At 39.4% G+C, this 23965-nt stretch overlaps 2 protein-coding genes across 3 annotated transcripts in view; one reads left to right on the top strand and one right to left on the bottom strand.

Annotated features, from left to right (window-relative positions):
* Positions 1–1191: 1191 nt before the first annotated feature.
* LOC119723588 (pyruvate dehydrogenase protein X component-like) lies at positions 1192–15002 on the bottom strand. The gene is made up of 11 exons (XM_038194319.1): positions 14833–15002; positions 11979–12062; positions 11223–11323; positions 10236–10441; positions 6685–6783; positions 5607–5760; positions 4806–4874; positions 4476–4613; positions 3433–3591; positions 2308–2372; positions 1192–1872 (listed from the first exon to the last, which is right to left on the bottom strand). Exons 1-11 carry the CDS (start codon positions 14963–14965, stop codon positions 1632–1634), a joined length of 1449 nt encoding a protein of 482 aa, XP_038050247.1. The 5' UTR covers positions 14966–15002; the 3' UTR covers positions 1192–1631.
* Positions 15003–15092: 90 nt separating this feature from the next.
* Positions 15093–23965, top strand: part of LOC119723598 (methylthioribulose-1-phosphate dehydratase-like) — a 41397-nt gene continuing 32524 nt past the window's right edge. The window contains exons 1-4 of one of the 2 annotated variants that reach the window (XM_038194339.1): positions 15093–15381; positions 17215–17309; positions 19134–19182; positions 23707–23824. In XM_038194339.1, the coding sequence (XP_038050267.1) occupies positions 15361–15381; positions 17215–17309; positions 19134–19182; positions 23707–23824 (283 nt within the window). In that variant the 5' untranslated portion in view covers positions 15093–15360. The remainder of the gene's footprint in view (positions 15382–17214; positions 17310–19133; positions 19183–23706; positions 23825–23965) is intronic. The other variant, XM_038194331.1, reaches the window with a different exon arrangement.

Below are 23965 nucleotides of genomic sequence, written 5' to 3'. Positions count from 1 at the left end.
TACTATACAGTATCATTAATGCTTAACCCTAATATTCGAATTTCTAACAACACTCGTTTATGCACTCATTCAATTCCAATATATTTTTTTATATTTCTTGCGAGGGGATTTGGATTTTAACTTAAAAAAAAAAACAATTTTATTCATCAGACATCAATTAGACCATTTAAAATACTGTGTAGTATGTCTCATGCAGATCAACACAGGATAGTGACCAAGGCGTCCCCCGCACAAAAAAATGGCAATAATAAATAATCTCTTTTTTTCAGCCAGTGCATCAGTGAGGGTATACCAAAGCGAAGTACTAGTCGAGTGGCTAATGGGTGGAATTGTGATGAACTGGTCCAAAGTACCAAATGTTGCATACCCTATGGGCCATACAAAGCATGTTTAGAAGGGGCGACATCTAAAAATTGTTTCATAACCAAACACACGTCAACGATCGCTGCTGAATGCAATCGATCTATGAGCTCTGTAAAACCCGCATATTTAGCAGCAGCTGTTATTTTTCTTAACTGAGGTTTATGCGCAATTAAAATCAAAGACTTGGCTTTCGTATCATACATTAATGAACTACTATAAATTTTATTACATAGCGTGGAAGATACTGGTGTTATCACAAATTCTTCAATTAACTTTTCAAAATTGTGTACACTGTGTATATAAAACATCATAAAAGCAATGAGCTTCTTATCTTTGATGTCGCTTAAAACCAAGAATTCATCCAGAAGTTGAATTTTTGTTAAAGCAACTAATCGTATGCAACGGAAAATAACTTAATCTTGTCTAAATGATATGCCAGCAAAGATACTTTTGTTTTACATTAAGCACATTCATTAAACTATTAGCACCTTCACAACATGTACATTGTATTACATTGTATTCATTTACTGAATCGGTAATAACAATGTAAAGTGCTGTGATTTGAGTTAAAAGCGCTATGTTAGTACCTGTTATTATTAGGATCACTAACACCACAGACTGTTGTTGGTGTTTGGGGCGTTACTAGTCCCATCAATGTGTCTTAACCAGTTCACATCGGCATTACTTGACAAGAACAGAACAAGGCCTGCGATTACGTTTCACTCGACCTCAAGCCAGGCGGTTGAAGCCATCACCCTCGGGCAGCACACTCATATTTCCAGCCTCTCTCGCTGCGAGCGGGTTGCTGACAGATATTTCCAGCCTCGCTTGTTGCTTGTTACCGTCTAAATACCGCAAAACCTTTGCGTGTAAACACGTCATCCGATGCCAACTGGTTAAATACTGGACTCCTCCGTATTGTGAGCAAAACAGCGCTGCATGAAAAATTCCCAGAAAACTTGTTTATCCTGAATTTGAAATCTAGACTGTTTTTCCACTTGATATTCACTATGAATACCAGGTTCAAAAGCAGGAAAAATCAAATTCCTACCTCTAGAAGTCTAATTATCCTGTAAAAATCCTGCAGTTACTTTGGACAAACTTATTTTAAAATTTAGCCCGAAAATTTCCTATATGGCTTACAATACAGTGGACATCCAGTAGCTGAGGCACACTAATGAGACTAGGGTTTACCAATAGGCACGGCAGTGTGGGGCGATTCAAGGACTAAAATTAAATAAATCTTCTCTTATTATAAGTGTGTTTGATCATAAAATTCCCAATCTGAGAGGGTTTTCCATGTTCTTCTTAAACGACTGCAGGAACGTCGCCGCCAGCGCGTCGTCCACCACACGGCTGTCGCTGGACATCATGACGGTGGTCATCGCCTGTGGCTTTAGCGATTGGCTGAGAGTCATTCTGGCTGAGCCAATCGCGAGGATGCAGGCTTGGGGTGGGTTGATGACGGCGCTGAATTCGCTGATGCCAAACATGCCCAGATTGGAAATACTGGTTAAAAGTAAACAAACAAAGAAAAGGATTAAACTATGAATGCTCTAGACAGAGGCATCGTACATAAAAAACTCAAGAGGTTGCTAGATATGTCACGTGGCCTTCATGCAATGCATGCAATTTTGGAGCCTATGACATACATGTTGGCTATATTGCAACTCATACATATTGAACCAAACAGCTTCTTTCATTGGCAATGTTTCAAGGCACCCTACAAATGCGTACGCGCGACCAAAGTGCGATAGCCCAACCAGTAGACACATGTAGAACCAGGGAAATATTCCAAATATTAAAATGGAAGTATTCCAAATATTACAATAGTTATGATTGCATATGATGACATCGCTGGTAGTAAACCATACTTAAGTGAATGATTCCACCCACAACATGTCCAGAACTTGCCTGGATATGAAAAGAGATGGGCCCTATTACCTGAATGATCCACCTTGGAACTCATGCAGTTGCAGTTTGCCTTCTCTTGCCCTGGCTGCCAGATCCTACAAATGCACAAACAAAGAAGGAAGATGTAGTTATACAGAGTATGTGCAGTAAGTACTGCTGGGCGAGTACCTCGAGTACCCGAGTACTCGTGAGTAGTTTATGCTGCTCGTTGTTCTACTCGTGATTTGTCATCTGCTCGAGTACTCATCATGGCATGAGCAGAAGCAGATGCTCGCAAGTAGCAATTTTTTTAAGAGTACTGACTTCTTCACAACAAAAAAATGGCAAGGTGCAGAATGTGCTGTGACTTGCATGCAATTTGTTTGTTACTTTGGACAAATTCACATCACCATAACGTGTTAATGTCATAGTTCTGCTGTTGTGGGAATTCAGTTAACTACTCGTGAGTACTCGACTATTCGCAAGTACTTTATCTTCGAGTACTCAGTTGAAAAATCAACTACTCGCCCAGGCCTACAGCTAGGGGTATTTTATATCAGACAATGGAGTAATTGCAGAATACCCTGCCACTCGGAAATACACCCCTAAATTCTCTGGCTACGAGGTTGGAATCACTGCAAAAGAAACAATTCAAGTCCATGCCAGCTATGCGGATACTGAGTGGGGGTCCATTATTTGAGCACAAAGCAACACAAAAGGAATGGGAGTTGCTGAAAACAATTCTAAGTCCAAACCAACCACCCTGTTGGCGGCTACGCGGATACGGAGTGGGAGTCCCATTGAATATGCTTGAGAACGAAGCAACACAAAAGGAATGGGAGTTGCTGAACATTTTTTAAGTCCAAACCAACCACCCTGTTGGCGGCTACGCGGTTACGAAATGGGAGTGCAATGGAGCATGACGCATAGTACATACAAGTAGTGCTGAGAATGTTTATTGAGGTCAACCAACCGTGACCTCGTAGCCGGCTACGAGGTGGATAGTTCGAGTGGAGGGGTATTCTGCAATTGTGCCCAGACAATACATGACACTCATTAGGACTGGTAGCCTATTTTTGCTGAGTGTTTTAGACACGCATAGCCCAATATGGGATGCTTTGAGGATAATTCTTAAGTTATTCTAGATGCATAGTGCTCCAACGTTTTCATTGTTACCTTCACATTCTCCGAGATTTCAACCAGTCCTTTGCCGATGGCATTCTTGACGATAGGGGTGATTAGACCTTTGTCTGTTGCCACGGCAACTGATATGTCAATATCTGAGATTCTCTGAGCTTCTTTACCCGACCATGAGGCATTGACATCCGGTAGTTCCTGTCAATGAATGAGCAGCAAGATTTTAGTTCAGACTCTGCAAAATACATTCAACATTTGCTTTTGCCATCCACCAATTGCAATGTGATTTTTTTTTATCAAGTCGGTCACAAGTCTATAATAATTCCTCTTATTTTAAGTGAAGTAAAAGACTAGTCATGTATAACAAGGGGTCTATTTTATTTTTTGTTCGTCCCGTTACTCATGATATGACTTCTGATTGACTTAGAATTGACTTGCGACTGATTGTTGATAGACTATTCATAGACTTACGATTGACTTGTGATTGACTTGCGATTGACTTGCGATTGGATTGTGATTGAATTGTGATTGATTTGTGATTGACTTACGATTGACTTGTGATTGACTTGCGATTGACTTGCGATTGGATTGTGATTGAATTGTGATTGAATTGTGATTGATTTGTGATTGACTTACAATTGACTTGTGATTGACTTGCGATTGACTTGCGATTGGATTGTAATTGAATTGTGATTGAATTGTGATTGATTTGTGATTGACTTACAATTGACTTGTGATTGACTTGCGATTGACTTGCGATGGGATTGTTATTGACTTGCGATTGACACACGATTGGATTGTGATTGAATTGTGATTGATTTGTGATTAAACTGTGATTGAATTGTCATTGACTTGTGATGGACTTGTGATTAAGTTGTGATTGACTTTTGATTCATTTGTGATTGACTTGTGATTGATTTGTAATTGAATTGCGATTGACTTGTGATTGCCTTGTGATTGACTAGCGATTGATTTGTAATTGAATTGTGATTGAATTGTGATTGACTTGTGACTGTCTTGTGATTGCCTTGTGATTGACTTGGGACTGACTTGTGACTGACTTGTGAAATAGTTAACTGTACCTTGAGTGCCACAGCGGCTGCCTTGATAATGAAGTCATTGACAGACACTTTAATGCCTTCTTTCTTGAGATCTTTCCTTATGTTCATGATTCGGTCCATGTTGCAGTCAGTACTGGCATAGCTGTGCGGTGTAGTCCTCTTTAAAAAGAATACAGATTTATATGGAATAAATGACTTATATAGGCAAAAATAGAGTATGTATATATCGTGCAATAAACTCTCAATAAAGCACAATAAGAAATATGCAGAAGAAAATCACCTGAGGCTGGAGAACTAAAATAACGAGGTTACAAAATTATGAGGTTACAAAAGCAAATATGATTTTCTTACTTTTGATTCTGTCAATCTCTTAGCGATCACTTTTCTGATGTTGGTCAGTTCGATGTCTGTATAGGTGGCCTGTAATGGAATTATGGGATAAATTTAATGTCACATATCATGGAACTAACAAAAATTGGCAGATATACAGTATACATGTACAAATAAAACCAGAAATTTCATAAAAAGGAACACTGCCTGTACATGTACATGTACATGTACAAACCACTATCTGACTATAAGTTAAATATCTTAACGCAAATAAACAACATTTGCAAACATAAAAAAAAAAAAACTGCCAAATTATTATGAAATACCTTACTTGACTGTAAGTGAATAATAGTTTAAACATCCTGTGAAATCATGGTACCTCGTGTGCTGTCAGTTTCAAGAAAAGTGTAATTATATTTATTTCTAACGATGGTCGGCTGATTATCGTTGGAAAAAAAAATGACTTTTGTTCAATTACTGCCCCAAATGTACCTAATTTAGTTAGTGCACATTTTGTTTGCAATCGGTTACACATCCGTGATAGTTGCAAGCCAGCTAGAGTCTGGTCCCCCAACTTGACAATTCCCTGACGCCTATAAACTGCTCTGTTTTGTCTAAAGTAGGGTCGGGGAACCAGACTACAACAACATCATTTTTTCCTTGGTTTGTCCAGTATCTATGAACCCACAACTTCAAACAAGTCAGAATAACAATATTAGCTATATTCTTACCCCCCAAATCCATCCATTTCTGAAAATTACAGCAAAAGAAAATGTTGTATATTACCTTTAAAATATATGTAATTATTTTTAAGAAAAATACCTGTTGCTGAATGTCTGTAGTAGGTGGCACAAATGCTGGTGGAGGGGCTGTTGCCTGTGTTTGTGTCACGGGTAGTGGGGTGGGTTCTGGCACAGCTGCTTCAACGGTGGGATGTTTCTTCGCTCCGCCTTCCTGAATGAACTGAAGAACATCGCTGTAAGAAAGAAATACAGATGAGTACAAATAGGGTAAGTGATATACAAATTGTAGGAAAATTACTTTCTTGGGCAAATAGTGTAGTTACCAGAGTGTTTTGATCTCAAGAGTGTTGTTTTTGTCACTCCAAAATAACTTCTGCAACATTAAGCAGCATTGTTTAAAACTAATGACCCTATTTTTTGTAATTTGGAAATGTATCTTTTGTTGCAGAAAAAGCAATTGCTTACACATTTATCACTTGATGCAATGCCAATCAACACAGTTTTGCATATAACCTTAACTCTACAGGGTATTTTGGCTAGAAACCCTGCCAAATGCAGCAACATGCAACACTTTAAGTGACAAGCCTGCCCAGTGTAGCAAGATCCATCAGGTCAAATGTCTCAAGGCCAAACTGCCTCAGCGTCCGTGGTCACCAGATGCAGCAGGATACAACTGTGGCATTGTTCAATGGGACTTAGCTCTCATTTTCTCAGAAGCAGCCGTTTCTGCACTGGTGTTGGTAGCTGAATGCATCAAAGTGCACCAGACTTCTTCCACCTGATGCACTGTGCTGCGTCTGGCAGGGTTAGGATTAACGGTGCATCATCATCTTTACTTTCATGTTACGTTTTGTTGTCTTCATCATGGATTTACACCATAATTTCCCTAAAAAAATCAAAACCCTGTCTCTTTCCTTGAATTCCTGTTACGTAATTAACTACATGTAGATGCGGGAGTCCAATATTGAACCTACATGTAAAGGTGGTTTTTCCAGCTGTTGTAGGAAATTTCAAATGCCAGGAAGTACACAATCACAAGAAAGGGGCCGAGTTCTACAGTTTGTACACAATCATTATCTATTGGGGTTGACGTGTTGCTTTTAGATACTGTTTGGTTTGGCGTGACTGTGGATTGTCAGTGTGTAACATTGTATTACCCTTTGAGTAGCCGTCCGTGAGGTCCGCTAGGTGAGATGTCTGTAGCGCTGAGATGATGCGTGTCCAGGAGCTGTCTAACTGCCGGTGACAAAACACCGCTGTGAATAAGATTAGCAGAAAAACACTTTTGTACAAATAGAAAGCATGTTAGAAAGCATGGGCTACATGTGTATACAAGGTGTATCAAAAAAAAGTAGACTCTCCGAAAAGTACCCACCAAATTTACAATTGAACATTTTCATGAAATGTCTTCGTTTGCATATGTTGGTATGGACATCCTGCTTCGGTCCATACCAAAATTAATTGCATAATTTCATGCATGACTGAACACAGGCCCGTTTTCCGGTGGGCAATAAAATGTCCTTCCTCCAAAAAATTAAAGGGTTAAAATTGGATGAAAAGTCTTAAACTGTAATGCAAAATGGGGCCATCTCAAATCAAAAGTGTATGTGACACCACCACGTGACCTCAAGGACATTGAACAGCGAATCAGAGCCGAAGTGAACATCCTCCGGAGGGACAGAGGAATAATCAGGCGAGCAGTGCAGGACATGCGAAGGAGAGCGCAGGACTAAGTTGACGAAAAACAGGGTATTAAAATGATTAAATGTGACTTGCTCCTCAAAATGTCCTCTCCTAAGGATGAAGGTGGGTAGTGATCACTTGTAAACCACCGTGTGGCCCTCCGACTCATTCCCATACATCCATTGGCCCAGTGCAAAAAGCAGCAAACAAAGGGTTAATTTGAGTATCGCGGCGTAGAAAAACAAATATTCACATTTTGCATTACAGTTTAAGACTTTTCATCCAATTTTAACCCTTTAATTTTTTGGAGGAAGGACATTTTATTGCCCACCGGAAAACGGGCCTGTGTTCAGTCATGCATGAAATTATGCAATTAATTTTGGTATGGACCGAAGCAGGATGTCCATACCAACATATGCAAACGAAGACATTTCATGAAAATGTTCAATTGTAAATTTGGTGGGTACTTTTCGGAGAGTCTACTTTTTTTTGATACACCCTGTATATCGTTTTGTCCTGCAACAAGGATATCTCCTAAAATGGGCCGTACGTGAAACACGAGTTTCAGAATATCAAAAGGTCGTATCTCACTTAAAATACTTTGGATGTACATCCAAAGTCAGTGGACATCAAGATACGACCTTGTTGCATGAAGCATATTTGCACGAGATACGACTTTGCTGCAGAATGGAGTTACGACCTTGTTGCACTGATGCGACGATATGTACCATCCGTGCTCTTTTTATTGTCAAAAAAAAATCATTAGATTTCTCATTCTAAAGTAAATAATATAATATGCTAAAAAAATTAAAATGTGAAAATAGAAAATTTAATTTTTTTCAGGGTGAAAGTCGAAAACAGTATGAACGGTACATCTTTAACATGTCCACTACAAAGTTGGGGGGCAGCTCAGAAGTCATAAGTCAGGCTAAACTAGGCAATACATATTATTATACATGTACCTCATACATATTCATGATCAAGGGCACCATCACGTGCCAGATGCTATTTTTGCTGTTTACAAAGTCCGCGCGCGAGGATTCACGCACAGGGCAAATACGCATGCGTAGTAGACTGTCTTACCCATGCGACAGTCTACTACGCATGGGCTTTACGAAGCAATCGTGGAACTGTCACCAGGGTGTAGTATGCACACGCGAACATCGCCTGAGCGAGCTAAACATGAAAGGGATGGTTGCACACGAAAATGTTATTTTTCCTGAACTCAATGATGCCGAACTAGAGAATATTTATGGATAATAAAGATGCCGCCTGTACAAAAACAGTTGTCCAAAACAAACCAACTGAACTAGTGATCTTGAGCAATATTATTCTTTTGGTGAGCTGCACAAGTTTCTCCGAAGATTAAGGTGCATACTGCAGAGAAAAAAAATCGGCAATTGAATATGTACGAGGTATAGCAAAACAAGTTTGAGTCCTGGCGGGGTCATGGTGAGTGTGCCCTTGGGCACGGCATTTCGTCACTCATTGCTTCTCTCCACCCAGGAGTAAATGGGTACCTATGAGGGCAGTGATGGTTATTGTGATTGAATTAGCTTCCTTGCGCCTAACAGGCAGCATCAAGCTGTATACTCCCCAGGGAGCTGAGATGATATATGGAATGTTTAATTGGCCCAATAATCAGGGGTAATAATAATGTAAAGCGCTTTGATCTTAGTTAAAAGCGCTATATAAGAACCTGTTGTTATTATTAGTCCAAAAAAAGAATAGTTCTGCTTCCGGTTACCCGACCGACCCTATTTTTAGGCTGCGACCCTAAAAATTTTATCGGCAATTCCAAAAAAAAAAAAAAAAAAAAAAATAAATAAATAAAAATAAAAACCTTATGTCTTGTCTGTCTTCACAAAATACCTCTCAACAACCCTTTTGCATCAAAAAATGCTTGTATTTATTGTTTTCTTACTTACATTCGCTATTTTTTCAAAAGAAACCTCCGTTATTTTTACAAATTCGCTGCGCGATTCAACTACTTCGCAATTCGATGTCTATAATCACGTGCGTAATAAGCGCAATGCGGCGACGACTGGTTCCCGCCGCGCCGCGCAGGAGCCAATTATGAAAATGCGGTAACTAGTCTGTGCACGACTATGCGATGTTAGCGCTAGCATGGCTATGCAGGCGCAGGCACGTGCTGTCAACTGGTCGGAATCGACATCGTAAAAATGCTGAGAAAGACATCGTAAAAATGCCAAGAAAACACCGATGGAGAAAGAACATTTTTGCAAGTTAATTCACAGATTTGATCTAGCTTGTCTGTGTATGTGTTTTCCGTGTTCAAGAGTTCATTTTGAGATCGCACTACTCGTATTTGGAGTGATACAATGCAGCGTGTTTCCTGAAATGTTCGACCCGTTGGCCGCGGGCCACACATGTACAAATGTACATGTACAGTGCATCACACACTTCGGAGTTTTGGCCAGCTCCCGTTCTTGACTAGCGTTGTGCCTATGGTGCGAACGACCTGAATTTCCCACAATTTTTTTTACGAATTATCGAACTTAAATATATTGACAATAATTAAGGTAGGTTTTATTCACTTTTTGTGGCCATTTTGTGTATAGCTTTCGTAGTGCAATAGAAATAGTTCAGGCTAAAACTTCGCATATAATTGAATACCCCATTCAATCTGCATAAAAAAAATTGGCAAAAAAAAAAAAAATTCCGACCGACCGACCCTATTTTTGAAAGATATGTAATCGGAAGCAGAACTATTTTTTTTTTTGGCCTTATTATTGTTATTATAACATGGTTTATTTCGGGTGGACAGTCGATATTAGCTCCCCTCGGTATTGGAAGTTGACAAACTACATGTAGTTCCCTCGGCTTCGCCTCAGGAACTAGTTTGTCAACTTCCAATACCTCGGGGAGGGAATATCGACTGTTATATTTGTAAACTGTTCCTCCCAGAGTTAATAAATGCACCATCAGGCAACATGGTGTTTAGTTTATCAAGATTAAACATTACTTTATTTCTCAGGTTATTTTAAAAATGTGTTTTAGGTACCTGTCCTTCCCCACTGCATGTCGCATGCTTGAAAACTGTGTTGTATCAGATACACCCTGGATTTGCCCATCAGAAACCACATCTGCTGCTGGTGGGGATGGTGCAGCAGCATCCGCTGGTATTTCAACAGCCTTGTAATCCTCCCCCTCTGGTACAAGCAGGGCAATCAAAGAGCTGATCTTTACCCCGGATGTGCCTTCTGGGACCTGGAAAGAAGACAATGGTTTGTAAAATTACTTCTTTTGAACTCCCTATTACTTCCAATGAACTGCGGAAACGAACAAGAGAGAGCGCTTTTTCCCACTTTCGAGAGCCCCATGGATAGGACACAGAGCGTGCGCATACTGATCGCGTGGATAAAGCGCGAAGTACGCATAACTTATTTTATTCCGAATGTGCGAATAGCCATAGCTTCTTCATGTGAGCGTCAGACGTCATGGGCAGCGCATTCGAATGTTTCTCCTAGTGGTTTCCTCAACTCTCCCTTTCTTGCCGGTGAGGGGGTACTTGTGCACGGAGCCCTTCTCCTGCTTTATGTAGGCTGGGAATTAAGTCTTATGGGTTGAAAACAGTCACTTGATTGATTTTGACTACAAAGACAACTTGGCACAGAATGTATGTTTGCATGGCAGGGTTAAGCTTTACCAGGCTCGTCTTGTACTGCTTTTATGTAGTGTTTTATAATATGGATTTTTTTAGGGCAAAACCTAATTTGATTCATGTGTGTTTTCTTCTTTTTTCTTTCTTCTTTTTTCTTCCTTTTCTGGTAGCCATGGGAGTTTTGGGATAACTTTGATAATTTTTGTTTAAGTCAGCTAGTACCAAATATAACTATCAAAAAGTGGTGTCTTCTGCAATTGACAATTTCCCCAAACTTAAAACAAAAAATAAAGCAGCTCCACCCTGACAGAAAGGATTCTAAAGCAACTACAAGAATTTTCTCACCCAGAATGACAAACCTAGAGAGAACCGCCATGCATAACTCACCAGTATCTTGGCAAGCACTGCGTCATCATCTGCATCCAGTGTTAGAGTTGCTTTGTCTGTTTCTATCTCACACAACGCATCCCCAGCTGATATCGCATCACCTAGAAACAAAATTATAGCAATCATTGATACTTCACTCGTTTCACTCACAAGAATTCTTAAAAGTTATGGCAATTGTACATGACATGTACATTTATGTGTAAAAGTGAGTAAAGTCTGTCATGAGCCAATATGGCCCATCAGGCTGACGTTTATCCCTGGTTCCAGAAACAACTGAGAATATTTCTATTCTCCTGGATGGGATGCTACTCCATCGCAGGTTACTCCCCAGCTAATGCCAGTACCATTTGTACCCTTGGTGGAGAGGGGCAAGTTGTGGTGAGGTGGCTTGCCCAAGGACACAACACATGGCCAGCAGCTGGATTCGAACCCCTGACCCTCCGATCTTGAGTCGCGAAACCTAACCACTAGGCCACACTCCCCACACAATTTGCGGAAATTAATTGGGTTTGGAGAAATACTCTATTTTTCAAGACACATTGTTTGTCATCAATTTGAAATGACTTTGGCTAAACTCTATTTCAAGTTTTTAAAGAAATTAAAGGATGACCTTTTGGGTGATGTTAAACATTTCTAGAACAACTTTAATAGTGGCTACAGCGCTTGACCACAGCACAATGACATCAGTGGCAAAGACAAAGTTGAAGCCAAATATCCGTTTTGGACACAAGTCTTCAATACCGATTCAGTTCATACCTTCCTGTTTGAGCCATTTAAGAATTGTTCCTTCCTCCATGGTAGGTGATAGCGCAGGCATCAGCAGCTTAGTTCCTTCGACTCCTGAGAATCATTTAAGAAATGTCATGAGTAAGTGAATTCCTCTAGAACAGGGCTGGAATTTCTTTCGACTCAATTTTATAGACAGTGTAGAGCTGTCGCCCTTGAGCATGAAAAGAGGGTGCATTTTTACCACTTTTGAGAGCTCCAGTGCAGTTGGGGGGGGGGGGGGACACACTGTGTGTGCATTAATGCTAATGGTTCACGCGTATACATGTAGCATGTATAGCGCGAAGTACTTCTGAAATCAGAAGGCTTCTCTCCGTCAACCCTCTGAGAGACTTAATAATATCCAATTTTCCGAGAGGCTTAATAATATCCAATTTTCCGAGAAATTTTTGAAACTTTGTGGAGCCCATATGCTGATGGTAGCCATTTTGAATGTACGAAGCGATGACCCCAAAGCTGTGACGTCGCGCTTATGCTGCTAATATTTGGAATCGCACACTTGATCTGGACATGAGGAGTGCCGGGAGCGTCAGTGCGATGCAAAATTATCCGCAGCATTTATCACGTGGCCTCGTGATTGGCCCGTCTGCTGATGCCGCGACCGTCCGCGATCAGCGCGCGAGTTGCGATGCTACGGCTGCTTCTTATACAATTGATTGTGCGCTATAATACTATCAGTTGATAGATTGTACAAGAAACAGCCGTCACATCGCAACTCGCGTGCCTGTTGCGTTGAGCGACGAGACAATTTGCATAAGCGCGACGTCACAGCTTGGGGTCATCGCTTCGTACATTCGGAAAGATTTCCATATGAAGTTCACTCAACACCCTGTGTACAAACCCTATGAGATTGGACTAAAAAATTCTAAGCGTTTTCTAAGAAAATGCTTGTATTTTCTCACTGCTTAAATTGACTTGATGACATGAAATTGCTATCTGGGGGCTTGTTAGTCAATACAGAGGAAAATTAGTGAACTTCGTATATATATGGAAATCTTTCCGAAAATTGGACATTATTAATTATACCTAAGCATCCCAGAAGTGAAAGCTGAGACAGCATAAAATACAATTAAATAAAAATTATTTTAAAACTTGCTTTTTAACGTGAAATGTACGTTGGCCGCCATCTTGTTTATGTGTAGCGAGCCGTACTACGCATGCGTGAAGTGTACAGAGCCATACTACGGTCTACGCATGCGTGAAGTTAGCCCCATAAATGTGGCCTATTTACTGGACTGCCTCCGTAAACATAGGCCACACATTCACATGTACATGATGTACAGTAACGTGTCGACTTTGCCAAATTTTGATTTTCACATTTAGGCTTACTTTGTAGATTTTTTTTTGCTTTAGAAGCATTCTCACCCTCTACATGTATAATCAGAAAGTGCTGCCTTTTTCAGATGTTTAATTTTTGTGAAATTTCATGTTGAAATTTTGATACGCAAATGTGTGCAAATGTATCTGGAAATTCCACGAAAAATGGACAGCTGAAAAAGGCAGCACTTTCTGATTAGCCTATATAGAGGGTGAGAATGCTTCTAAAGCAAAAAAAAACGTAAAAAGTAAGCCTAAATGTGAAAATCAAAATTTGGCAAAGTCGACACGTTTTTTGTACATGTGGATGTGTGGCCTATGTTTACGGAGGCAGTCCAGTAAATAGGCCACATTTATGGGGCTAGCGCGAAGTCTACAGCGCCATCCAAACAAGATGGCGGCCAACTTTATTCTACAAATTCGTCATACATTTCGCATTCAAAAAACCAAGTTTTAAAATAATTTTAACTTTAATTGATTATACAGAAGATGTTCTTTATTGCCTTTTCAACCATATAAAGCTGTTTTTAAATCAAAAGCCTATACAAAATTTGTTGACGCTTGATGACGATCGTTGAGGCTGGTTGACACTTGTTGACGCTTGTGATGCTTGATGACGTACTCCTAGAACTATGAGGCTCCGCGTGAGCGGAGCCTCATAGATCAAGAAGCCCGCAAAATTGCCTGCAGCACAAAACACTAATAAAGTACAAAAACGTCCATCAAAATGCAGACATTTCACACAGAACCGCTGCACAGTTTGCCCCTATACTCCGTACTTTATCTCTTGACATACTCACGTATCTTGTGCAGAACTAACATAGTTAGGGGGGTACGGTACAAGCGAAATGATGTGCATGCGTACAAGAGTGCATGTACCGTACCCCCCGCGGCGCGCTCCGAGCGAACCGAAAATCATCGCTCGATCATAATGCGTGCACGTTTCAAGTGTCAGGTTGGCTCAATGCGGAAAGGGCATACTTTTCATCATTTTGGCCTAAAAACCGACAGAATCCACCTATGTTAGTTCCGCACAAGATACGTGAGTATGTCAAGAGATAAAGTACGGAGTATAGGGGCAAACTGTGCAGCGGTTCTGTGTGAAATGGCTGCATTTTGATGGACGTTTTTGTACTTTATTAGTGTTTTGTGCTGCAGGCAATTTTGCGGGCTTCTTGATCTATGAGGCTCCGCTCACGCGGAGCCTCATAGTTCTAGGAGTATTGATGACGCGCTTTAGTAGGACCCGCATTTACATGTTTAGGGAAGCATGGCGCGTCTGGCCGTACTACAGAGCTTGCGATAGTACTGTACGGCCAGACGCAGTCGGGCTACCCCTAGCCCCCCCCCCCCCCTACAATGTACATCCGCACCTGCAATTCTACCTTTCCTACCGTTGAGGGGGTCCAACCCGTTATTAACGTTACATGTCCGGATATTGGGCTCAATGTATGACCACAAACTATCCCATTTTGTTTCAAATACACCGAATAAAAATCTTCCAAACCTGACAAGAAGTTGCTCCTGGTGATGTTCCGTACAGCACACCATCTTGGAGTAGGTTTACTCAGCTGCATTAAAGGACGCATTGATTTTAAAATTAATCGAGAGGATGCGGCAAATCCCATGGAAGCCGCCATTTTGAATTAGATTCCGAGTTTTCGATTCTTGATTTTATGAAGATTTGATTACTAGTCCGAAAAAGTTGCTACAGATGAATGTTCTCTATGCGAAACAAAGTATCGATTCTTTAAATATCATGACAAGCTTTCGATATTGAGCGATTCTAACCTCGTCATTTACGGGCAAAAGTGGGAGTTTTTGGGGGGATTCTACCTTGCTATGCTAGCCTACAAATGTACTTTTAGGCTAGTAGTAACCTAGTAAGGCGTAGGCCTAGTACAAGTTTTACATTTAGTTGAATCCCAGAACATCGTGTTCAGTTTACAGTATCATAGACAGTGCCGTAATTGAGAGAACGTCGCACTCGTAGTCAGTGGAACAAAGAAGCAAGAACTTGAACTTGAAGAAGAACATGGATCCAAAATATGAAAAGGCAAGTTGCATAGCCATAGGCAATGATTGATAGGCCTACATTCATGACATTATAAATAAAAATATTATTTTAAAGGGAATATACAACATTTGCAAACATCGAAAAATAAAACTTCCAAGTTTTTGCGAAATACCTTAATAGGATGTTGGTAAATGACAGTCTAAAGCATCCTGTAAAATTATGGCACCTGGTATACTGTCATTTTCAAGAAAAGTGGTATTTTTGTATCAATTTCCAACGCTGATCGGCCGATCAGCGTTGGAAACAACTGGCTTTTTTTTCAAATACTGGCCCCAATTGACCATTGTACTTGTTTGCAATCGATTACAAACCTATGAACGGGTACGAGCCAGCTAGACTGGTTCCCTGACCTTACAATTCCCCAAAATATGTAAACTGCTCTGTTTCTTCTTATATGGAGTCAGGGAACCAGACTACAGGAAAATGATCGTTTTTCTTGGTTTTTATAGCATTTTCGAACCCAAAACCTTCAAAAAGTCAGTGTAACTATATTTGCTTTATATTTCCAACCCCCCAATTCCATCCATTTCTGAAAATTACAGCAAAAGCAAATGATGTATATTCCCTTTAAGTACGATTTGGGGCTTTGCATGGTGGAGATACTAAATAATGAAAGGTTTGCGGAAACACCATGTGCGAATAATTTCTCAACTACATGTAGTTGAGAAATTATTCGCACATGGTGTTTCCGCAAACCTTTCATTATTTAATATTAATATTTTATTTATCATGTTAATTGTTAATGTTGTTGTTAATGCTAATCATGTTAGGCAGTGTGATGTGGCTGGGTTTATTCTGGCATGTGATTGGTCCTACAAACCGACAAAGGGCGTCCAACATGTCTAATAAATACAGGTTTCTTATGCATGACTCCTACTCCTAGAACTATGAGGCTCCGCGTGAGCGGAGCCTCATAGATGTAGAAGCCCGCAAAATTGTCTGCAGCACAAAACACTAATAAAGTACAAAAACGTCCATCAAAATTGCAGACATTTCACACAGAACCGCTGCACAGTTTGCCCCTATACTCCATACTTTACCTCTTGACATACTCACGTATCTGGGGCACAACTAACATAGGTGGATTCTGTCGTTTTTTGGCCAAAATGATGAAAAATATGCCCTTTCTGCACTGAGCCAACCGAACACTTGAAACGTGCACGCATATGATCGAGCGAAGATTTTCGGTTCGCTCGGAGCGCGCCGCGGGGGGTACGGTACATGCACTTGTACGCATGCACATACTATCATTCGCCTGTACCGTACCCCCCGCGGCGCGCTCCGAGCGAACCGAAAATCATCGCTCGATCATATGCGTGCACGTTTCAAGTGTTCGGTTGGCTCAGTGCGGAAAGGGCATATTTTTCATCATTTTGGCCTAAAAACCGACAGAATCCACCTATGTTAGTTGTGCCCAAGATACGTGAGTATGTCAAGAGGTAAAATACGGAGAATAGGGGCAAACTGTGCAGCGGTTCTGTGTGAAATGTCTGCATTTTGATGGACGTTTTTGTACTTTATTAGTGTTTTGTGCTGCAGACAATTTTGCGGGCTTCTACATCTATGAGGCTCCGCTCACGCGGAGCCTCATAGTTCTAGGAGTACATGATGATGTATGTACATGTATGAACTGGTTCCCTACTTCCCAGTATGTTAATGTCTGTTCAAGTGAAATCTTGAGATATGCAAAGTCCTGTTGTGAGGCAGACATAGATTTTTACATGTTTACCTGAAATATGGCTTTTTGCAAATGACTCTTTTTGTGTGTGTGTAAATTCACTTATATTTCAATGACTTCTTTGTTTGGTACAGGAACATCCTAGAAATCTGATTCCTGAGTTGTTGAGGCAGTTCTATCATCTTGGCTGGATGACGGGGACAGGGGGAAGCATGAGCATAAAGAAGGGGTACGTATTCCCAATTGCAAGAGTGCATTCACCCTCATGATGTACAGTACATTAACCCTAACATTCCCAATCCTGCAAAATCCTCTTTGCAACATGGAAGATTTTGCAGGATTGAGGCTACATATACATGTATGGCCAATATGTCACTGTGTGGCTGATTTTGAAGGATGCATTAATTGTGTAAAGGTCTTGGGCTGGACCTTGTGTTGTTTACATGTATGTGCAGCCGTGCACAAAGTTAGGCCTGGATTATGTTTGAAATTCTCTGCACTGCTCCAGGATGCCTCCACATATTGACAGTGGTTGCTGGAGGATTTTGCAGGAGTGAGGCAGTGGTCACCTCTCCAAGGACCACATTCAAGAAATAACAGAGATTTTGTTGCTGGATTCAGGCAGGACAATTTTGCAGGATTGAGGTTGCATCCTGGCAAAAATGCCTGGTTGAACATGTTGAAGGCACATTCATGTACAATGTACATGTGGGAACATTTTACCAGGAAAAGTAATGGATCTACCAAATTTAATGAAAAAAAAGAAAAACTTGCTTAAAACGAAGACAGAGATGCCAATCAAACATCCTACGACACTGTTCCAACTTGAAACGTTAAAGTTAAGAAGAAACAACAGTTTGAGGTTGTTTAAACAATTAGCTTGCCCATGGGCACACTTTTTAACATGCGTAATGAAACCCCTCCTTCTCAAGCCAAATAAAAACAAATGTGTTCTATTTTCTCCGAATTCATCAAATGTTTGTTTCATAGATGAATGCAATCTACAATTTGGGGGGATTTTGGAGGATTGAGGATGTACGGTACATGTATGGGGTTGAAGCACATTTGTAGGTTTGAGGATGAACATGATGAATGGGATTTAAAAACATAAAGAGGATTTTGGTTGATTGAGGATGAATGATTAAAAAGAAGAGGATTTTGGAGCATGGGCGTCGCCAGGATTTTTTCTAGAGGGGGACAACATTTTTTTTGACCAAAAAATGCCTGTATTTCTCAACACATTCTCGATTTATCAGTTTTAGAGAGGGCAGGGACATTTGCCCCCCCCCCCCCCTTCCCAACCCATCAAATTTACACCACTATGTCTTCATGTCTCTTTTTCTTTTCTTTTGCTCTTTTTTTTTTCTTCCTTTTTTTTTTTTTTTGCTTTTCCAGGGGGCCCCCCCTTGCCCCCCCCCCCTCGCGACGTCCATGTTTTGGAAGATTGAGGATGAATGCATTTTGAGTGGCAGGGCTGTTACAGGACTTTGAAAGATTTCCATATACGAAGTTCACTCAACACCCTGTGTTCAAACCCTATGAGATTGGACTGAAAAATTCTAAGTGTTTTCTAAGAAAATGCTTGTATTTTCTCACTGCTCAAATTGACTTTGATGACATGAAACTGCTACATTTGTATCTGGGGGCTTGTTAGTGAACATGGTGAATACAGAGGAAAATTAGTGAACTTCGTATGGAAATCTTTCCACGGGTTGAAGCAGTGCGTGTCTTTCATTTGAACAAAAGTGCAAAACTAAACTTTGAAGGATTTTGAAGGATTGAGGATGGTTCGTAGCAAATAGGTCATACATGTAGGGGGTTTTACGATCGGGGTAAATTGTAAGTAGAGTATGTACCGGTACATGTAGGTGGCCATTGTAGATCAGTCTGGTTTTGCGTGTCTCTACTCTTTGAGTGATGGTGAATACAGTACAGACTGGATAATTACAGGTACCGGTACATGGACGGAGCCCATTTGGAAAATAAGATTAAGATACACATGTACATGTATGTCTATGCATAATGACTTCTGTGTGGTTCCCTCATATTACAGCCATGAGATCTACATAGCGCCCTCAGGTGTCCACAAGGAGAGAGTTCAGGTAGGCCAGAAAAGTAAATTGAGTGAATTTATTTTGTCTGATGATGGAAACATCACACATTCATTTCTCAATATTGCAATGAAACAGTCCTAATCTGATATTTTAGTTAATGATCAAACATTCCGATATTTCGCACAACCAAAGATTTAGATTTTGCAGCCCCTGGTAAGTGGGCTGAATTCAAGCTACATGTAGTAGTGGGATTTAAATCCAGAGTTTTCCCAAAATTTGGTGTGAATTCCACTAAGTGGTTTGATTTCGGAAACCGGATATTCGAAACCACATTAAAAAAATGGAGCCTCCCTTTTTTTTGTTTGATACAGGCTAAAGAAAACAACCGCAATATCCCTTAATTTGCTCCATGGACTCTGATTGTGCATTCACTTGATATATGAATAGCCTGCCCATTCTACTTTTCAAAAGGTCACACCCATTTTTCAACATTACAGCTCTGGAGTGTTTTTGTAAAGGCCAAGTCTTGCATCCTGCAAACTATTCCAAGTCATTTGGAAGGCATTGCATGCAGCATTCGTAGCTATTGTTGGCATGACTGTGAGCTGGATTGGAACTTTCCGTGAAATCAGATAACAGTTCGGTTTGAAAAAAAAAAATCAGGATAATCAGATTATGAAATCACTGAATTCTCCCACGGCTAATTAAAGGGAATATACAACATTTGCAAACATCAAAAAATAAAACTACCAAGTTTTTACGAAATACCTTACTAGGATGTTGGTAAATGACAGTCTCAAGCATCTTGTAAACTTATGGCACCTGGTGTGACGTCATTTTCACGAAAATGGTATTTTTGTATACATTTCCAACGGCGGTCGGCCGACCAGCGTTGGAAAAACCTAACTATTTTTCAACTTCTGCTCAAAATTTACCGTTTTTTCAGTCCAATTTTTTTTTGCTTTTGGTTACATGTTCATGAACGGGTGCAGGTCATCTAGACTGGTTCCCTTGCCTTACAATTTTCCATCATCTATAAATTGATCCATTTTATTTTTTGTGGAGTCAGGAAACCAGACTACTTGAACATTTTTGTTGTTCTTGGTTTTTCCAACCTTTTCGAACACAAAACTTCAAAAATGTCACTAGTGTAACAATATTTGATCTATTATACATGGGCAATTCTCCATGGGAGAGCAAAAAATGTCAAAAATAAATATTTACATATTAAACTTTTTTTGTACTTTTTCCAGACCTCAATTAAATGGGGAATTCAGTTCAAAAAACGAAATTGAAAAAAAATACATATTTCTGGTAAAAACAGTGATTTTTGCAGTTTATGATTAAAAACGTTCAGATTTGGTAAAAAAATAAAATTTTGTGAATGTATTACTTTCTGAATTATAGGGAAAAGATTTGATTTATTTTATGATGTTACAAGTTACTAACATTACTCAGGGTCATTAAAAAAATTTTAAAATATAAATATATATATATATATATAGTGTAGGCCTTCATTTAAAAATGTCAAAATTAGCACGTAATTCCGTTACCGAAAAAATGGCAAAAGTTACTTATTTCACAAATTTTCTTGTTTTTTTTCTTCAAATCATGTATGTTGAGAAAAGACCCTACTACAAACATAAATGAAAAATAAAAACTTTAAAATAGTAATTTCTTGGCATTTTTCCAAGTGGTAACGGAATTACGAAACGGTAACGGAATTACGGTAACGGAATTACGCATGCACAAAGTATGCACATTTCCTCCAGATTATGTACATGACATATTAAAGGGAATATACATCATTTGCTTTTGCTGTAATTTTCAGAAATGGATGGAATTGGGGGGTTGGAAATATAAAGCAAATATAGTTACACTGACTTTTTGGAGGTTTTGGGTTCGAAAATGCTATAAAAACCAAGAAAAACGATCATTTTCCTGTAGTCTGGTTCCCTGACTCCATATAAGAAGAAACAGAGCAGTTTACATACATTGGGGAATTGTAAGGTCAGGGAACCAGTCTAGCTGGCTCGTACCCGTTCATAGGTTTGTAATCGATTGCAAACAAGTACAATGGTCAATTGGGGCCAGTATTTGAAAAAAAGCCAGTTGTTTCCAACGCTGATCGGCCGATCAGCGTTGGAAATTGATACAAAAATACCACTTTTCTTGAAAATGACAGTATACCAGGTGCCATAATTTTACAGGATGCTTTAGACTGTCATTTACCAACATCCTATTAAGGTATTTCGCAAAAACTTGGTAGTTTTATTTTTCGATGTTTGCAAATGTTGTATATTCCCTTTAAATAGGAGATTTGCATGTAACCTTGGACAATAACTTTAAATACTAAATTACTTGTTAAATCATTTCCCTCTTTAATTTGCTATTATACAATTAAAAATAATCAGGTGTTCCATTGATATTTTTTACTTTTACTTTTTCTTTTTTACTATTTAAAAAATGCTAATAGTTGTTTGGATGCTTAAAGGGAATATATACAACATTTGCAAACATCAGAAAATAAAACTACCAAGTTTTTACGAAATACCTTACTAGGATGTTGGTAAATGACAGTCTTAAGCATCCTGTAAAATTATGGCACCTGGTATGAAGTAAGTTTCAAGAAAATGATATTTTTGTATACATTTCCAACAGTGGTCGGCCGACCACCGTTGGAAAAACCTAACTATTTTTCAACTACTGCTCCAACTTTACACTCTTTCCAGTCCAAATTTTGTTTGCTACCGGGTATTTGTTACATGTTCATGAACGGGTGCAGGCCAGCTAGTCTGGTTCCCTTACCCTCCAATTTTCAGGCATTTATAAATTGACCAATTTTACCTTTAGTGGAGTCAAGGAACCAGACTACTTGAACAGTTTTGTTTTTCTTGATTTTTCCAGCATTTTCGAACACAAAACTTCAAACATGTCAGTGTAACAATATTTGATCTATTATACTAACCCCTCAAATAGTTCACTTCTGAAAATTACAGCACAAGCCAATGATGTACATTCCCTTTAAATACATGTTGCCAAAGCCATTGTCTGGTACCCACAGAAAATATATTTGACAACAAGTATATGAAAGTTGAGTACCAGACTGTACTTGTACTTCTACATGTTCTACTTGGCATAACTTAACATCTTCCCATGCTCAGAGATGCCAACCAGTGCAGTTTTATTGTATTTTCCACGATAAACTAGTGAAATACGATAATACAAATGTTCATAGTAAAATTCGATTTTCGGTAAAAAAAATATACATTGCTAACAGGCAATGCAGCCATCACCAGACTGCTTTCATTTGACCTTGACCTTTGACCTAAAAAATGAAGCCCAGACATGTTCAGGCCTACATTTACATTTTGATCTGCTAGTTTTCACTTAGCTTTCCCCTTGTGGCATTTTATAAACTTCTAAAATTTGTATTGTGATGAGTTTATGTTGAATTCAATGTTAATGTATTGCATTTACCTATTACATGTAAACCTATGGCGTAATTCCGTTACCGCCCAGGCGTAATTCCGTTACCGTGATTAAAATGCAAATTATGAAAAGAGTGATTATTTTTTCAACTTTGTTCTGCATTGTAGTTAACAACACCCCTGAACTCTACAAATAACAGGTAGTGTCCAATTTTAAAATTTCCAAACTTCAGAGAGTTTTATTAATTTATGCGAGAACTCAAATATGCTTGTCCTCTGTCCGTAATTCCGTTACCGATATTAAGCTCCGCCCCTTAAAGGGAAATCTTGTGGGATTTTTTTTTTTTTAGCGGTCAATCAATTCTACTGGGTCTTGGCTCCCTTTCCATGTTTAGATTAGTTGCCTAGCATTGAACATATTTTCTTGGGAAAGAATAATCCTTGACAAAGTGACAAAATTCCGTAATTCCGTTACCAAAGAATTGCCCACATGTACTAACCCCTCAAATACTTTATTTCTGAAAATTACAGCAAAAGCCAATGATGTACTTTCCCTTTAAGCCCTAATCCTAACCACCATGAATCCATCATAATCCATTACCCTGTTTTGGAGTGTTTCGGTGGATTCAGGATACCTCCATATTGAAAACGGGCGTTTTAATGGATAGAGGATTGTAAGCATAGCAGCACTGCAGGATGTTGATGGATTCAGGATACCTCAATACTGAGCAGTCACCAACACCCACAATTTTGTGCATGACACCATAGGTGGATTTTGGCAGATTCAGGATCCTTCTTAGTAAAGAAGCCCAAGGTTAAAGTAATGCATGGGTTTGAGATGTGTTTAGAATTATTCAGGTAGATGCGCCAATGTTCCCAAGACTTGATTGAGTCATCTTGAAGACCAGCACCCTGTGCTACTGCCAAGTGCTGTAGCTTCACCATGCTTTTAAGCGATCAAATCTGGGTGAATTTGGGGTACAAGAAATAAATCCAGTCTTGCGACAAGACTACACTTCTAAGGCATTCACTCTCCATCCTTTAAAACTGAATCAAAAGCATGTAATTGAATTTATGAGGATTGAGGAGGGTTATGTTTGATTTTGTTATCATTTCATATTTTGGTTTTTTTTGTTGATAGCCAGAAGATCTGTTTGTTATCACCGTAGATGAAGAAGATCTCGACGGCCCATCACCGGAGAAAAAGTTGAAAAAGAGCGATTGTACCCCACTGTTCATGAATGCTCACACTACTAGAAGTAAGTCCTTAACTTGTTTTCGTGCCATCAAAAGATTAGTTAATTAATTCCAAAATTATCAATTTCTGGCTTGTGAAAAATTGTTTGTTCATATCTTGTGTCTGTGTATCACAATTAATTACTGATTTATAAGGGAATGAT

The sequence above is a fragment of the Patiria miniata genome, unplaced genomic scaffold, assembly GCF_015706575.1.
Source record: "Patiria miniata isolate m_02_andy unplaced genomic scaffold, ASM1570657v1 HiC_scaffold_1, whole genome shotgun sequence".
NCBI lineage: Eukaryota > Metazoa > Echinodermata > Asteroidea > Valvatida > Asterinidae > Patiria > Patiria miniata.
Note: the sequence above shows the minus strand (reverse complement) of the source record. Positions and strands in the feature narration are given on the sequence as shown.

Bases quoted from the DNA above. Each gene is read 5' to 3' on its own strand.
- LOC119723588 (XM_038194319.1), bottom strand. From the start codon at position 14,965: ATGGCGGCTTCCATGGGATTTGCCGCATCCTCTCGATTAATTTTAAAA. The intron at 4,875-5,606 runs GTATTTTTCTTA...ATTCCATTACAG, and splicing joins CTACAGACATTCAGCAACAG to GCCACCTATACAGACATCGA. The intron at 4,614-4,805 runs GTAAGAAAATCA...TTCTTTTTAAAG, and splicing joins AGAGATTGACAGAATCAAAA to AGGACTACACCGCACAGCTA.